Source organism: Perca fluviatilis, chromosome 20 (genome assembly GCF_010015445.1).
Source record: "Perca fluviatilis chromosome 20, GENO_Pfluv_1.0, whole genome shotgun sequence".
Taxonomy (NCBI): Eukaryota; Metazoa; Chordata; class Actinopteri; order Perciformes; family Percidae; genus Perca; species Perca fluviatilis.
The window spans coordinates 19,425,578-19,443,129 of NC_053131.1; the positions used below are offsets into that span (position 1 = coordinate 19,425,578).

Here is a 17,552-nt window from a genome sequence, read left to right on the forward strand (position 1 = left end):
ACGAATGTAGGGCTCATTAGTGAGTTGATCTTAATGATGTTTATGGTATAGGAACTTGGCTTTTTGTAAGTTTATAGTAGGCCTAATAGTTTATAGGTTTATTTTTTATATATAATCATAATTTACAGTCTATAGGCCTCCTGTTAGTATCTATTGACTTGACAAAAGATCCCCAGTCATAATTGCGGAGACAGTTTAGTTCCTGCAGGAATATGAGCGTAATAGAGGGATGTCCCGGTGCAACGGCGAATGTGAATGCAGGCAGCGCATGAATATTATCTCCAGCATGCCACTTCGGAAGTAGGTCACCGCTCACCGATTTGTTCACCATGTCTCCAGCTACTGTGGGTTGTTTGGTCCGCGGATCGCTCCCCAGGTCGACAGCCCGACCGGGTAGAAACTGACCATCAGAAAAAGGACGGACGGGATTTATTTATTTTTTTGGAGGGGGGGATTTTCATTTCCCGACGGGACACGCAAGGTAATGATGAATCGCGGCTGTAATTCCCGTCACAGTTGGAGATGATAGGATCCGTGGGTAGCCTGCTTCTAACAACTCGGCTGAAACACGAGCTCCTAATGATGTTGATATTAACTAGCAGCGCTTCAAACCTCAGATTGATCGAGGATGTTCGGATGTTTTAGACTCGTTTCCCCGCTAAGGAGCTTTTTTCACTTCTCATATCACAGCCTGCACTCCTGCTACGGCATGCTGTCAGATTAACACCGTCCACCACCATGGCCAACTACGAGCTCCAGTAGGCGAGTCTGCGATTTCGCACAGCCTGGTTACAATACATGCAATAACGTTGCCCTTAATTGCATCTGCTTAATTTCTGTTTAATGCAGATCCGTGAGTAGATGTGGGTGTGTTTGTAACTGCTGGTGTCCGAACCTGCACGGAGGGTTAGGGAGGTGGTGGTGGTGGTGGTGATAGTGGAAGATGGTTAGTGTTAGTGGAGGATTGTTGAACTGCTGATGTGCTCCAGGAAAGTAGACTTGTGGTGATATGCACTATCTGAAGAGGCACACACAGCACAGTTTCCTGAGAGCTCCTGCCTCAGGCTTTTTCTCTCATGATGACAGCTCTATACCATGTCCGTCCTCTGAATGAGTCTGTGTGTGACAGCCAGGCAGCACAGCCACCTCCTCCTATCTCTTCAGATACTATACAGTCAGTTGACATGCCATCAGTAGGAGAGATCAACTATGCTCGATTTACTTTAAATTGTATAATGTTTAAGGACAGGTCCTTTTAATATCTGTAATTTTCAGAAATCTGTCTTTCCGTTTGATCTTCTGAATTAGCTTTCCAATTAGCTTCCCAACCTGGGGTCACAACACCAAAAGGGGGTCCCAAATTAAGGGTCACAAGATAATTAAGAGGGATAAGAATGAAAAATGTAAATGTAATATTAAAATGTAATCTCTTACACCAATCTTTTTCAAAATGTTTCTCCAATTTTGGCTTGTTTTTCTTGTAAAATACTGGAAGAGATGAATCTGAGCAGCCACGAGATTATAGGAGACCATCAAAAACATATTTCTTGTACACAAAGTAATGTTAAAATGATATTTTTATGAAATACTGGAAACTGTATTATGGATATTCAGGCCTTTGTAAATCCTCATGTCCACACTGAGGTCGTAACCTGCAATGAGGGGATCACAAATTCACATTGACAAGCCAAAAAGGTTGGGAAACACTGATTATTGGTTAACAACCTTTTTGGCTTGTGTCGCCTGAAACGGTGAAACTGTCCAAGTATTTCACAAGAAATTATTTGAGAAAAGTCAAAAAAATAAACATAAATGTATGTAGAAAAAATTGCCTATGTTTCTGATTCTCTCTTTTCCTGTTAATTATCTCCTGACTTCTCAGATTCATATCTAAACCCTTGACCCATCTAAATAACAAAACCAACCTTCAGAGATGTTACTTTCTTTAAAAACTAGTTGTTCATTCATAAAGAAAAAAAAGAGAAAGAAAAAATTCCACAATTTTTTCTTTCAAAACGTAATGGGAAAAAGGATGTCTCCAACCAATAATTATTTGGTTTATTATAAATTAATCTGTATATATATTTAAACTTGTATGTATGTAATGTGGATTGGGTCATCCTTAAAAATACAAGAGATGGTTATAAATGGAGGAACTGTAAAAAATATGTGTGTGTGTGTGTGTGTGTGTGTGTGTGTGTGTGTGTGTGTGTGCAGTTATCAGTTGTTGATTTTCCTAACAGCATGAAAAAGCAAGTAAATATCAGACCACAGTACTCATTTTAACCTATTGTTTTATTTGTTGTGGTGAAGGTCCAATAATAATGAGCTCCTGTTCTTCCACTGTGCATGCTTGTCTTATTCCAATGAAGCAAATTGATTTGATCTCCGCAGACAGAAACTCAATGCGAGGCTCCTTCTGTTCTCTTGTTATCTGGAAATTAAATTTCTCTCTCATGGATTGCATTTCACGGTTCACAGAGTCATTTGGCAATAAGGGCAGACAGAGCCTTGAGATGGTTTTGAAAATGTCCAGCAGCAGCGTTGCGTCCAGTCCAGAGTCAAAGTGGGTTTGCATTTGTGGTACGACTTAACTGGGTACTGTATCTCAATCATGTTAAGATGATGTAAAATGATGCAACAGGTCACAGCTTACTAAAGTCACAAAGTATGTTCAGTGTTAGTGTAGAAGAACAAAAGCTTGAGAAACAGTCTCACACTCTCTGATCTTTGTAGCGAACCACACTAGGTTTTGGTTTACCCAATCCTTCATTAGGTGTTACATGATAGCAGATTGTAAAGGAATAGCAGATTTGATGCACACATGGTGATGAGATGAAGTTCTGTTAAATACTTGAGTGCATAAATAAGCAGCTGGTTAAATGAATCTGTTATTATGAAGTGCAGAATCGGTTCTTAGCAGAATTTGCATGGACTTTCGAGTCAAATCCCATCATCATTCTCTTTTTGACGCATGCTACTTGACTGCAATGTGGTTGGCAGTGGTTGAACAGGAAATGGCATTTTGGCAAACAGGTGTGTGGAAAAGCAACAGCAGAAGAAATCAGCTGTGTTGTATTTTATATGTACAAAGACAACTTGTGCTAAAGTGTAAGAAGATTTTAGGCACACACACACACACACACACACACACACACACACACACACACACACACACACACACACACATGCTTCTCCAGTGTGAATAATTTCTATATTTTCTCTGTTTAATAGTACTTTAAACTGAATATCTTTAGACCATTAGTTGGACAAAACAAGACATTTCAATATGTCAACTTGGGCTCTAAGAAACTGTAAGTTTATAGACCAAGAAAAAAGGCAGCATATGGATCATTTTATAGATTGACTTCAAAGCAGAACAAAACAACTTGCAGGTGTAGAGAGATTGGACAAAAATATGACGTGAGCTTGACAGCCAATCACATGCCAAGAAAACAAATTACAAATGTGCCATCATAAGTAGCAGCTTGTTAAATAACTTAATTGTTCGTATATGTGTCGGGTATGTCGGGTGTGTCTGGAAGCTGAGATTCAGACTTAATCATTTCTGAAAGACCCTGAATAGGATAAGCATTACAGATAATATATGTGTGATTGTGAAAGCAAATGGTTTTCTGGCTGAAGAGTCACTTAATATAAAAAAAAGTCCCATGCTGACTTAGTTCTTGGAGGTCAATTGGCATAATTGTGTTTCAGGGCTGAAGGATGATCTATCTCTTTATGATGCACGCAGGAGTGTCATTGCATAAAGGTCACTGGCAGTTGAATCATCAGGAACTTTAAAAGGTTTTCTCCTATGTGAGGTGTGTTTTTTGTGTTGAGAGAGCACATAGACTCGTGTGAATTGCATAGGATCATAAAGCTTATTATGTGTCTTCTACTATAGTTGTTGGAGGTGCTTTGATGTACTCTGTACCAGCCTGTTGACATGGAAACTGAAGAGGCTATTGTGCAACGAGTGTTTCCGCTGCCAGTTTTGGTGAAATAAGGATCGATTCATGAGTCATTTGATCATACTGTTTGTTTTTGTGTCTCCAAATGTTGTAGAATGATGCCTTAATTTCATACCTCACAGCAATTTAAAAGGGTTCGCTGCCCCTTTTACCTTGTAGAAATTTAAATATACACTCCCTACAGGCTGTGCATATGGCTAAAATTAAATCGGTGAGGCATTGTGAATTACGGATCCAGATGACTTCTAAAAGCATCCATCATATCAAACGTTAAATACATCACCTTAACATCTCATCTGTTTCTGCGCTGTGCTTCTGTGTTTTAGCACCGAGTGGATGAATCATTGTAATATTGAGCTCCTGATGGATTGGTTGAGTAATTAATGTGCTTCAACATGGGTTCAAGGGGCTGAAAATGGTCTTAATTGATACAAAGATGAAAAGGCAAATAGAAAAAGCACACTTAATATATTATGATCTAAATGTAAAAATGGCAAATTGTAAACTAGGACAGAGCTGACCAATGGGAATGAGTTTGGAGTAAATATGGTCTCAGGCGTAACATAACATAATGTGCTCTTCATCGTCTTGTGTGTGCAGTTTATTTGCATGTAAAGGGGAAAGGTTGTCTAAGTGGTCATATTCCCTGCATACCTAGATATTGACAGCAAACTAAGTAAAACTAGTTGTTAAATAACGCATCAAAAGATCCTGCTGTTACATGAAGTCACTCTTAGATTATCTGTCTATGTGTGGTGTACGCTTTACAGTTAAATGTCTGTTCCATGTCTCCCCAGTGAGTGTATGGACCCAGGTGAAGATCCACGATGATGCTCGCTCAAGGGTCTCTCTGAGCTGAAACCCACCATCGTAGGACCCACGTGGATGAAGAGGAGGTGGAGGCTCTGCCCCCGGACGCTAAGACCATGGTGAAAGCTCAGCGGAGCCAGACTGTGAAATGCGGGAAGCCCCGGAATGAGAAGGGACGCAAGGAGAAAGGAGGTGGTGTGAAAAAAGGGAAAGACAGAAAGAACGAGTTGAGAGGAAGAAAAAAGAAGGACAAGACAGAGCCACATCGACATAGAAAAAAGGCAGTGAGTGATGGAGATGCGCTGGACTGTTGCGTCCTGCTCACCCGTCTGGAGCAGAAAGGAGTTGTGGGTAAAGAAAAGGACGCACCAAAAGCTGGAAAACAAAATAGAGGTAAAGTCAAGAAGAAGCTGCACTCCAGCTCCAGTCAAAGAAGGACCAAATCTGGACTAAAGAAAACTTCCACAGCCAATCGACAAGCACTGGAACCAAAAACCAACCAATCTGACGCCTTTCTCGTGTTTCCAGCACCCGTCTTTGAGCCCCGCAGGCGGAGAATGGCCTCTCTCAACGCTGAGGCTGTCAACAGCTTGCTGCTCTTCAGAGACGATTCTCTTGCCTCAAATCTCACAAAGAAACGGCAGCCTTCTAATGAAGATAAAGCTAAAGATAGTCTCACTAAAGATGAACAAAGTGGTCGTAAAACCAAAAAAGTACCTCCGGGAGGGAAAGTAGACCCAAAAGAAAGATCTAAAAAACAGAGGCGTTCGGCAGCAGAGGCTCAGAACATCGATTGGTTGGCTTTGTTTGCACCAACGCCTCGGCGTCAGGCAGGCCTCACTGCCGCAACGCTGCTCAAACTCACCAGTGCCCAGTATGGAACCAAACGGCAAAAGAAGACGGAGTCCAAGCCGGGGAGTGGGAGTGAAGCGGCAGTTACGACTCAGGATGAGATGAGTGGTAAGCCAGTGTGTGGAGAAACAACACTGACCAAAAGAACAACACATCCCAAACATGAGGACCAACTAAAGCACATAAAACAGGGTACAGAGGATCTGGTTCATTCCCAGCTGGACTCTACCAACCAGGGCTGCTGTAGTTTGTGTAAAAGCAAGGCTTTGGATCCAGAGTGGAAGGGCACCACAGGAGGACAGGAGTGTCTCAAACATGAGCTCCATCGTGGCTCTTCACTGGGATTCTCCTTGAAAACAATCAAAGAGGAGCAGGTAGAGACCGAGGTGTCTTCCTGCTACTGTCGCTCCCAGGAGAGGTGTGTCGAGTACTGTCACAGACTAGCCCTCTTCCTGGAGGACAAGACCTTCAAGGAACCAGAGGACGGCTCGCTGTCCGAGGTGTTCCACCACCACCATCACCACCACCATCATCATCACCACCATCTTCAGTCCCCTCACTCTGTGACCCACCCAGCAGCCATAACCATCAGCCCGCACACGTACACCTGTTTTCCCAGCTACTACGTCCACTTCAGTCACCCAGACAACTCCCCCTCTCCCATATCACCCCTCGCTTTGTGCCCAAAGAGCAGCAAGAGACCCAAGCTGCTCCCCAGTACCAGTCCACAGCCCTCAGGGATTACCCATCCGGTGTACTGCTGCACCTCAGTGGAGGCGTGCTACGGAGAGCCCTGCAGGATCAACAGCTACTCCTCCTACACCAGTGTGATTCCAGCCATCCCCAGAGGAGGGTGCTCCTTCAGCCCCACAGACTGCACCAAATGTAACCACGGCATCAAAAGAGGTGAGCAGACAGAAGACAGACATTACTAGGTTTACTTTTTGTCAACCTCCGGCAGTCTGTCAGAATAGTTTTTGATGTTAATGCACTGGTATCTGTCTAAATGGCGCTTATGTAACAACGGCGACAACTTCCTCAGATAGTGCCTCAGATAGAGATGGGGCAGAAAGACAGTCGTGTCCATTATCTCTTATTTATTTTTGAATCCTCATACAGTGATATGTATATTTATTTCTGCTGCAGATTAAAGTGTGGCAGTGATGTAGTGAAGATGGAAGTTTTTTTAATTAAGTTTTACAATAGATAAACAAACAGAAAACAAAATGTTACAGTAAATCAATGAAGAACAGGTGACAAAGCAGAACGGAACAAAACAAATCTGGGTACATATAGTATGTCTAGTATCTCTCTTAGTATAATCTGAGTAAATGAAGCCACACCAAAAGGAAAGAAAAATAGGGGACACAAAGTATAAATAAAATACCACATTAGTACAACATCCAATTTAGATTTAATCTTGAGCTTCAAGGTTAATTTCAGATCTTGGAAATAGCAGTTTGACTAAATAAATCGTCCACTTTCAGTCAGTGTCCAAACAGTTCACGGAGGCCGGTTTTAAAAGGTTACTCCAACGATTTAGTGTTGCACTTCCACAAGTTGGGAGACTTGCAATAGACAAATTTAAAAAGGAAGGTAGAAATAAAAGCAATAGAGGCAGAGATATCCTGATTGCTTTTAGTCGGTCAAGTCCCCAATACACGGGATTGTACATTTCCCATTTCCCATTCAATACTTCCCCATCTGGTAAATGCTTGCGTCTTTCAAACTCTCCCCCCCCCTCAGTTTGTAAATGAGACTTTCTCTTATAAATTTGGAATTTGTAGTATTTTCTCAGACTTTCGAGAGCTCCCTTCAGAGCCACTAAAGAAATTAAACAACTTTTATTCACAGGCCGAGCTCCCCATGACAAGGAAACTGAAAGTTATGTGTATTATCACTGAGCCCTCTAAGTAAGACAATAGGATTTCATAATAAGTACTAGAGGTTCATGAGCACACTAGTTATTAGGTTATTTTGTATGCAACCCCCTCTAAATTCAGCTGCCAAAGCAGTACAATGTGCTGAGAATAGCTATTATGTCAGGCATTTTTAATCTCCCATTTTGGAATGTCACTTGAGTGGGAGGTAACAAAAAATATCAGATAAAGGGCAAGACCTCTTTTGTCTACATCTGAATACAAGCAGCCGGACAGTGAATACAAGGCCTGTGCAGCTGAAACCTAATGAGCTGATTATATGAGCTCGAGTGTCAGCAGTTAGTAACTGAGTTTGAGAAAACTCTTTGTGATGTCTGTGGTATAACACACACACACACACACATACTTTGTGTCTGCCTGAATGTGTGCGGCATATGGTTTAAAACACCTGAATGTGACCTCGAAACAACACTACACGTGAACACACGCCAGTGTACTGCTGTGCCTCAGCTGCACTTTCTCTCCCTCTTTCTGTGGTTTCCAGCAGCCAAAAGCAGGTCAGCCTGTGAGGGTTGTGACTCTTGTCAACAAGAGCACCCGAAATCTTTAGATTTTTACAAAGAGATTTCATAGAAGACATTTTGATTTGTCACAGTAAGAAAAGCACAGGTGTAAAAATTAGAATTAATGATGGTATTGTGCATGTTGGCTTTCAGTCCCACTGTCATGTAAAAGAACAGAGCCATCGCTAATGTTATTACTATTAGTAACACCTGTGGTTTTCCTGCCACAACAAGTCAAAGGCCAAATCCCTCAATGTCACGCCCAGAGTTCCTATACCCATACTACCATACTATTTAGCATGCCAGAAAAAGATTCAGTATGTCCCAATACATAGTTTGTCAAATGCAGTATGCCAAAAATACCAGGATGTCCTACTGCATCCGGTCGGATTTTGCAGTATGCAAGCCAGCAAGCTTTTCTGGCTATTCTGACCCACAATCCTTTGCGCTGCATATACAAACAAGAGGGTCGAAGTTCAAGGCGCAATGTTATGAAGTCATGTGTCCCAGTTGTATGCATACTGCATGCAACAGTACGTGCTTTGTAAGGGCAGCTGCAGTACATACTAAAAGTAAAAAGAAAAAGTATTGCAATTTTGCACACTTTGAGGCGCGTTTCCGTCTGTGAGTGTTTAGGGCTGTACCACTGTCAAATCGTCAAGTGCTTGAGGGCTCTCTCGCAGACATTTCGCATGGGAAAGTCACCGGACGCCACCATCTTCTGAACATAGACATACTGACTAATACAGAGAGTGTTTTGTGGAGCTGATAGCTTGATTAGCTTCGTAGCAACTCATTTGGCAATGGCTTGAATGAAACGGACGTTCATTAATATCGAAAAGTTACGCACCCAAGCTTCATGGGAGTGTGCACAACCTGTTAGTTTTTTCCGTACAGTTAGTGTTGTTGTCTTTCATTAGAGGTGTGTGTGTGTGTGTGTGTGTGTGTGTGTGTGTGTGTGTGTGTGTGTGTGTGTGTGTGTGTGTGTGTGTGTGTGTGTGTGGCTGCTCTGTTAAAGGCTGTAATTGACCTTAATTGGGGCTCTGTGTGTTATTTCTGCTGCTTCAGCGTAACTAATAACAACTGTAAGTGTCGTTCATGTCTCTATTGTGTAACCTTGTTAAAGGTTGTTGATCTAGTAGCTGCTCCTTAAAGGACTGTCCCTCTACTTCATTATGCCTTTTTCTGTTCCTTCCTCAGACGACTATCCATCAACTGTCAATGACCATCACAGTCCCTCCTCCATCCCCATCTGTCCCGGCCCCAGAACCCTCACTGGCTGCCCCATTTCCACTGTGCCTCCAGCCGGCCAATCAGTGCCCCACATTCAGACTCCGCTATCCGGCCCAGCCGGCACACCTTCGCGGCCCCGTGCAGGTGGGAAGGAGTTCTCGCAGAGTGCCAAGTCGGCCAGCGCGGGGGTCGAGGCGCCCCTCGGCGCACCGAGAACATACCTCCCCCTCCGCCCCTCTCAACAGGGACAAGAAGAAGCAGCTCAGCTCTGCCAGCGTCGGAGGACGAACAGCTGCCAAGCAGCCAAAGAATGGCCGCCAAAAATCCACAAACGGCTGGCAGCCAGTTGGCCTGCCCTTTCAGAAGGAGGTTTTCACTGTGGTACGTAGAGGAAGTCATGCTGGTGTTTTTTGACACAGCCATGACGGTGCCGCTTGTAATTAAATGTATGTTTGTAAGTCTTGCCTGTCCTAAGAGAGTTTAGGAGGATTGATCACACCCGCATCATTGTCACGTTAGAGCTTATTCACTCTTTTTTTGAGTTTCGTACAAACACCTGACTGTTCACATTTCTGTTGAGACATAGGAGTCATTCAATACAAATTACATCCTGGAGCTTTTTACTCCACAGCCTCTCACAGCTTATCAGTGTCTGGCTGCTTGAGGAGTCAGTATTTCCTGCTGCCTGTGTTCCCAGGGAGACGAGGCTCCGGTGCTGAGGAAGTGTTTCGAGGGAGTCCAGAGGGACGGGGAGCTGATTCGGGTCAGAGACACTGTTCTGCTGAAATCTGGACCTAGAAAAAAGTCTCTGCCTTACGTGGCCAAGATCTCAGCTCTGTGGGAAGAGCCAGAGTCAGGTAGGACACATATGTTTACTTCCAGCACAAGAGAAGCTGAGTTTAATGCCGTAATAACTGCTCGAGCAGTGAAGTAAACTTTGTGTGTTTTGTTTTGTTTTCTTCAGGAGAGCTGATGATGAGTTTGTTTTGGTATTACCGTCCAGAACACACACAGGGGGGGCGCAACCCCAGTATACATTGTGAGGTGAGGAGGAAATCCTTTCATACCTTTAAAACACCGGTTTCTGAGTGGTCGGCAGGCGTTTGATAAAATCATATACCAGGACACCTATATAACGTAAACTGCATGATCAAGAATATTTATGCTTCATGCCATGTTAGCTTTTAAGTCTTAGGTGGAAATAACATAACCATCACTTAGAGTTAATTTAAACGATAAGGCTGATGATATACTGTATTTCTCTTTTTGTTAGCAAACCAATCTGTGTATTCAAAGCGTGCTTATTCCTTTGTGTCATTGACCTCCATTGTTGAAGAAAAGCTATTAAAAGCACAACAATGAGCCACATGTCCCTTCATTATCATAAACATTGCCCCTGTAGTTTATTTTGAGTCATTCCCACACACGCAGTAGTCCCTACCCTACGTATTAATCCGCGGCATAAAATAGTCCCCAACAAGTGCCCTATTTACACTATTTATTTTATTGAAAACTGAAGTTCCCAGCTTCCTAAATTATTTATCTTTTTCAAAATGAAACTATATATGTGTGATTGGTTTTTTAAAGATCTATGTCTTCAGGAGAAAATGGGCTTGGGGCTGAGAGGACCAAACAGGGGAGGGAAGTCAGAAAGTACTGACAAACGGATTAAGGCATTGTTAATTTTGGGAGATTTGTTGAAAAGAAAAAAATATACAATGACACAAACATTATCTTTTAAACAGTCCCATGGTATTTGTGCTTGCTTAATTACAAGAATTAGTTTGTAGCAATTACTCTTGAGCCTCTTCCTATTAATTTCTTCCTATTTGTACACTATGAGTTTGCATCAAAATCAAAACATTACCATTCAGGAGAAGACTTCTGAGATTTTGGCTTAACTCAGAAACTGAAAATATGTTTAAAAGAGATGAGAGTGTACGAACAAACAAACACACATACGCTGGCATACACACACGTTGAAGAGCAGCTTCTGTTGTGCTTGCTTCGGGTTGTCAGTAATCTCCCAGAGGAACGAGTTGCACTTTAATAAATCTCTAGAAACAATAAACCACATGAAGTCTGTCACTTCTCGGCTGCACTAACAAACAACAAACACATCAGAGCAGCAGTGTGAGAACAGTAGCAGGGCTTTGGCTCGGAGTAAGAAACATCTTTCTCCTGTGAGTCTGTCCTTCGTCTGGAAGTGAAGGTGAGGCAGAAGTGCCCGTGGACAATGCAGTTGTCTTTTAAAGCCTGTGTGTACATGTGCAGACTGTGACGGCTTCAAGTATCAATTGTTTGATTTTGAGTCTTGGTGGATGATAGGTTGTTGTTGTTTTTGGGAGCTAACACATGACTGAAAACTTTCTTTCCCCAGAATGAGATCTTTGCGTCTCGTCACCAGGATGTGAACAGTGTGGCCTGTATTGAAGAAAAATGCTATGTCCTAACATTGACACAGTATTGTCGGTAAGAAAGAAAACATTTTATTTTTTTACATTTTGTGGTTGCTTTGGCGTATTTCTCTGAAGTGTATTTCTTGCATTGCACATGTTGCTTTTGAAAGATTACCTGCTGAGAAAATCCTACAGTGCTGGTTTTTGAAGCTCAAAAGAATGCACAATGTTTAACATAAAAAGCAGCGAGGTTTTTCACAGTTCTCAGAACGTTTGAAGCTACAAAGACACTTTTTTTTCTGAATGTCTTTTTGAAGGGGATTGAGTTTGATGTCCTGTATTTGTGCTTTGTCCAGATTTTGTGCCTTGGTAAAACGCCGTAGGGAGGGCGTGCGTGACTGTGTCGCCTCCCTCGTGGTGCCACCTGTTGTCGGCAATGCCATGCCCACCCACCACTGTGTGCCCAATGACGTCGACCCAGAGCTGGTGTTTTTCTGTCGACACGTCTATGACTTCCGCTACGGACGCCTCCTCAAGAACCTGCAGTAGCATCTGACGGGGCATGACGCATAACGCTATGGGACGTGAGATAATCTTATACATCCTCCACGTTGATTAGCTACATACGTACCTGCTGCCTGTGTGAAAGGAACTGGAAATTTAGGATGAAGGATTGAGAGCTTCTTTTGTTTTGAAATCTCGTCTTCATACTTACATTTATTTAGTAAGAGTAATGGCTTGACATATTGTATAAGAATTAATGTGGCTGTGCAATGGTCTTTATCATACATGGCTCTGTGGTGTCGTAGCAGCTGTGTGAAGAACCTGGAACATATTCTGCTGTAGAAAATGCTACTTTAGCTCTTAGAAATGTGACATTTGATAGATATGAAGAGAGGTTTGGTGTTACATGTGAATTATGCTACTGGTTGCCTAACAGATATCAGACACTCAATGTGTCTCAATGATACGCCATAGGTAAAGAAAATCTGAGGCACGTCGTGCCGCATCGGGCCTTGAGAAGGAAGAGAAGAGTGGCTGAAGATCTCATATTTGTCATTAGATTTCTCTGCATACAGACGTATGACAGAAAAGCTCCAGAGGGAACATATGTGTTCAAGGTTTTTGTAAGGAATAGTTTTTTGGGAAATGTGCTTTTTTCGCTTTCTTGCTAAAAGTTAGATGAGATGATGGATGCCACTCTTATGTCTGTATGGTGAATATGAACCTACTGCAAGCGGTGCACTGCAGCAGTTAGCTTAGCATAAAGACATGAAACAGGGGTCAACAGCTAGCCTGTCTATGGACAGGGCCTGGCTAGCTGTTTCTTGTCTTTTGTGCTAAGCTAAGCTAACTGGCTGTTGGCTGCAGCTGCATCTTTACCGGACAAACATGAGAGTAGTGTCGATATTCTCGTCTAACTTTCGTCAAGAAAGCAAATTAGCAAATTAGCTTTCCAAATGTTTTAAACGGTTCTGTTATTTACATCTCCATTTTTATGTAATCGTGACTGACCTGTAGGTCTATGTAGTAAACTCTGAGGAAAATTCTTGATCAGAAGGTTTGGTTAAATCCAGTTCAACTTTATTACCACTGATTATACATGCAGAGCAAATAATATAATGTGGAAGTTTTTTTGGCTCCTACCTTTTGTGATTTTCTGAGAGAATTATAGGTCTTATTATGTATCATATCTGTAACTCTGCAATTCACCTGAGTGGTGATTTTCACAATGGAGTAACACACCTGCACTCTACAAAGAAAGCACACTTCAGTTAGTTTGATTTCACAGTGTGAAGACATCCAATGAGCCGAGCATTGAGAGGATTTTTGTTATGCCAATGCTGAGGAATATTTTACTTTCTCAAAGCTGTTTGCCAGAGGTGTGATATGACTCCTGTGTCAGCTAACTGTATATTTGCATTTATATATCTGGATGAGTGTCTGTTTGTGGCAGATGGCATCAGTTAGTCACCTATATTCTTGTTTCTTCACCGATGAGATGGTGAGTAATGTATTCAGCGTAGCATTTAGGTCTGTGATGATGATCCGATCCATTCCTATGTTTGAGAGAAGATATGTATTTATTTCTGTACTGAGAAAATATTATTTATTTTCAAAAGATAATTTTAAAGAATAGAGGTTTAGATGAGTGGCTTTCATTCCTGATTAGAAAGGAGGTCTCTCCTTCTTAGCTGCCTGTCTAAGATGAAAAGTGTGGGAGTCATTTGCAATAGGATTTCTGTGACTGATAGAGCTTGCTTGCCCACTACAAGCCTATTAAATGTTGTGTTGCGATGTTGAAGTCCTCCGGGCAGATTTGAGGACACATTTAGAAGGATCTTGGAGACAGTTTGAATGACACCTACTGCTAACATGTGACCAGAGATGCTTAACCTGCAGGACCAAAACGTACCTTGGCCTCTCCCAGCTTCCTGTCATTCTCCTGTCACTTCTCCTCAGATGCTAAAGCTTTGCCTCTTCACCTTTAAATGCTAAAAGCTACAATGATTTCAACCTACATGCCATTAGCCTGTGCCCTTGATCTTGCTGCCTTATAGAACATTCCCAGCCTTTCATTTAGAAATGTGTATCGATATCAGCCTGGGATGATGAAGCTTCTTAGTGTGCTGATCTTGATTCCTAGATGTTTTTCATGTGATCCTATGTGATCTGAAAGGCAAATCTGATCCTTGACCAACCCTTTTATTTTGACAAAAGTCTGCCCAAGTTTTGATTCAAATTCAAATTGATCTGTTTAAGATCTTTGGCTGTTAAAAGAAGTAGTTCAATATTTGGGAAAATACACGTATTTACTTTCTTGTCAAGAGTTAAATCAGAAGATCGATACCAGTCTCATACCTGTACTCTAAATACTGTATGAAGCTACAGCCAGCACCTGATTAGCCTAGCTTAGCATCAAAACTGCAGGAGGAAACCGCTAGGCTGGCTCTGTCGGAAAATGCAACACAATCCGCCTACCAGTACCTCTAAAGCTCACTAATGAACATGTCTTTAAGAATTGAGTCTTTATGCTAAGGCGGTAGCTTTATATTTACCGTACAGGCATGAGTGTGGTATTGATCTTCTCATCTAACTAAGCGCTAAGTGTATTTCCTGAAATATTGAGTTTGCAGTTTTGCAGTCAGCTTGAATTCCATCAGTTGTGATGAATTTCATTCGTTACAAGTTTTCATGGTTGACAAAAAGTACAAAATGTCCACAGAAACTATTCTAATCCACTTCTTCATCATAATCCAACCCTCAGCTGTCCATCTGTATGCTCATTATGTTCCAAACAAAAGACACAACAACTTCCTGGCAGAGCTTCAGGCAATGGGGACATGGATTATGCTGCAGGAGTGTTTGAGACGTTTTAAGTTTTCTACTCTGCTTTGAAACCACCAGTTGAATGAAGAGCTGTTCTACATGAATTGCAAACTATTTACAGCCACCATAAGAGCACAGGGGGTATTTGATAGCGAAAAGATAGATTTTGGGTGGAGTATCCCTTGAAAATAACCACATCCTGCCTACTTCTGCTTTACTCTCTGTAAACTGGGTGGAGTGATTACTTTTGTGTGTTAATTTACAAAAATATAATTCACTATAATGAATTAATGGTTTAATATTTGACTTTCAAACAAGCCTCCTCGGATTAATGTGTTCATATTGGTTAATTCAATTCATTAGGATGAAATGGAAAGAATAGAGCCTGCCATTTCAATCAAACCAAAGGTGATCGGACTGTATCAAAACTATAGCAGACTTTTTTCCCCCCCGACTGAAATATATTATTGAATATAGATGGATGGTGGATGTAAAGCAGTAAAGCCCACACAGGCAGCACACTCCCAACAAAGCAGAATTGGGTATTTGTTTGGTTTGATTTGGTTCTGTAATTCAAAATCCCCCTGGGTGTTCTGGATCAGAGTTAGAAACCACACACAGTTCATATTATGGCCCAAGGAATCACTCAGCAAACTAATTATGTTTAATCAAGATGTGTGATACTTATGTCTTAATTGGTCCTCTGTGCCTGTTCCCATTAACCCGTATATACTCCGAGCGTTTTCCACAATGAGAAGGACGAGCTGTTGTCTTTACCCACCTTCCAAATGCCTTTCATTTTTGCCAGATGACGCTGGTCTGATCTTGAATCACCACAGAGAAATGTTTGCACCAAAATGAGAGAGAGGGGAAGGTATCGAAACATGAATTTAATTTCATTCCCAGGTGTACAAAAAAAACTAAACTTTGGTTCTTCTGATGTGAATTTATGTTCATATTCTTTGCATGGTGTTTTTTGGAAATATCTTTGAAATATTAATCACAGCACAGATTATTTGTATGGTTTCAAATGGACCTCTGTAATATAAGAAAATATTTAATTGTAATAAATAATATATGAGTTTGAACATGTGTGTGGGAGATTTTTCATGGCATATACAGTATTTATATATTTAGTTTATTTGGCAAATAATAGCCAGGTTGAGAGCTGTAGTAATAGTTGTTGCCCACATGGGGGCTCACCTAACCAATATTTATATCTGATGGTTATCAAATACAGTCATCACAGTGATCACAGCATAGATTTTAACAGGTTTCAAAGGATAATATTAATTTTTATGTGCCAAATATTGTATGAAACACAGTACTACTGAAAAGGATCATGCAGGACCAAAAAGACATTTGAGGTAGGATTTGTCAAGTGTTTGATCAATTCTCCCATCTAGCTCTCAACCCCCATGCAACCACCTGTTTATTGTCTGTTTGTTTCTTTATAGATAATTATAAATGTAGATGTCTGTACTGACTCCTTTTGTTGCCTCTGTTTTAGAAAGTTTTAACAGTTTCAACTATGAAAGGAGACCCAAACTTACCTTTCTGCTACAATCGGAATTTAAGGAATGTCGTTTATCTTTATTTGCATTTAAATGTAAAGAAAAAAGCGCAAAGTTTTTTTTCATCTATATAAATCAAAATCACGTTTCTTTTAATTACTTTTAGCCTTTTCCCTTTGTTTCTATTTTTTTAATTCATTCATCTCCTTCCCAACAGTCTTAGGCTGCATAGATTATGACAGGAAAAACGAGCGTGAGCATCTTGAAAGCAGACGCGAGGAGATGTAAATCATCTAACTTCAACAATCAGGCCTCTGATGAATATGTATGAGGCCTCTAGCACTACTCAATCAGGTGTTCAATGGCATGAGCAGGTAAATCATTTGCAGCAAGCATGTGTGGGAAAAGACTCTAATTCTGTGTTTGTGTGTGTGTGTGTGTGTGTGTGTGTGTGTGTGCGCGCGCGCGTGCGTGCGTGCGTGTTCCCAATGAGTTGTGCACTGAATGTGGGTTCATGACTTTGCTGTTATGTCTTCTGAAGGTCCTGTTGCTGTTTTCTGTGACAGCCAGTACAGGATCTACATGTCCTTTTTAATTCATTATTCTCAACCTCCCAACCAGGGGTAGGCCTACTTGCATCCCAAGGCGATAATTCTGCAGTTGCCAACGGGCACAGTATATGGAAATTATTGTGGGGTACCTAAGAAAACAAAAAAATATTTTTATATAGAGATATATCCACACAGTGTTAAGGAGGAAACTAAACAACCAACAGCGATGCTGATCGTAAGTAATTTATGTGTCCCAATAAACAGTATAAGCTACAATAAGCTGATGACTGGACAGACAATGACCTGAGTCAGTTGTTGCCATTGATAGTGCATAAAACCTTGCGAACAGGGAAGATTAAAAAGCCGAAAGCAATGCCCATAAGTTATTTATTGCAAACCATTTCAAACAATTTATAAAAAGGTGTACAGTATATGGAAATAGTTAG

General features: G+C 41.4%; 1 protein-coding gene across 1 annotated transcript; it reads left to right on the top strand.

Annotated features, from left to right (window-relative positions):
- Positions 1-314: 314 nt before the first annotated feature.
- bahd1 (bromo adjacent homology domain containing 1) lies at positions 315-16,129 on the top strand. The gene is given in 8 exon segments (XM_039785028.1): positions 315-481; positions 4,772-6,542; positions 9,280-9,530; positions 9,532-9,693; positions 10,010-10,169; positions 10,277-10,356; positions 11,693-11,784; positions 12,068-16,129. Coding segments are annotated over 7 exon segments (2,580 nt in total). The 5' UTR covers positions 315-481; positions 4,772-4,900; the 3' UTR covers positions 12,261-16,129.
- The last annotated feature ends 1,423 nt before the right edge of the window (positions 16,130-17,552 follow it).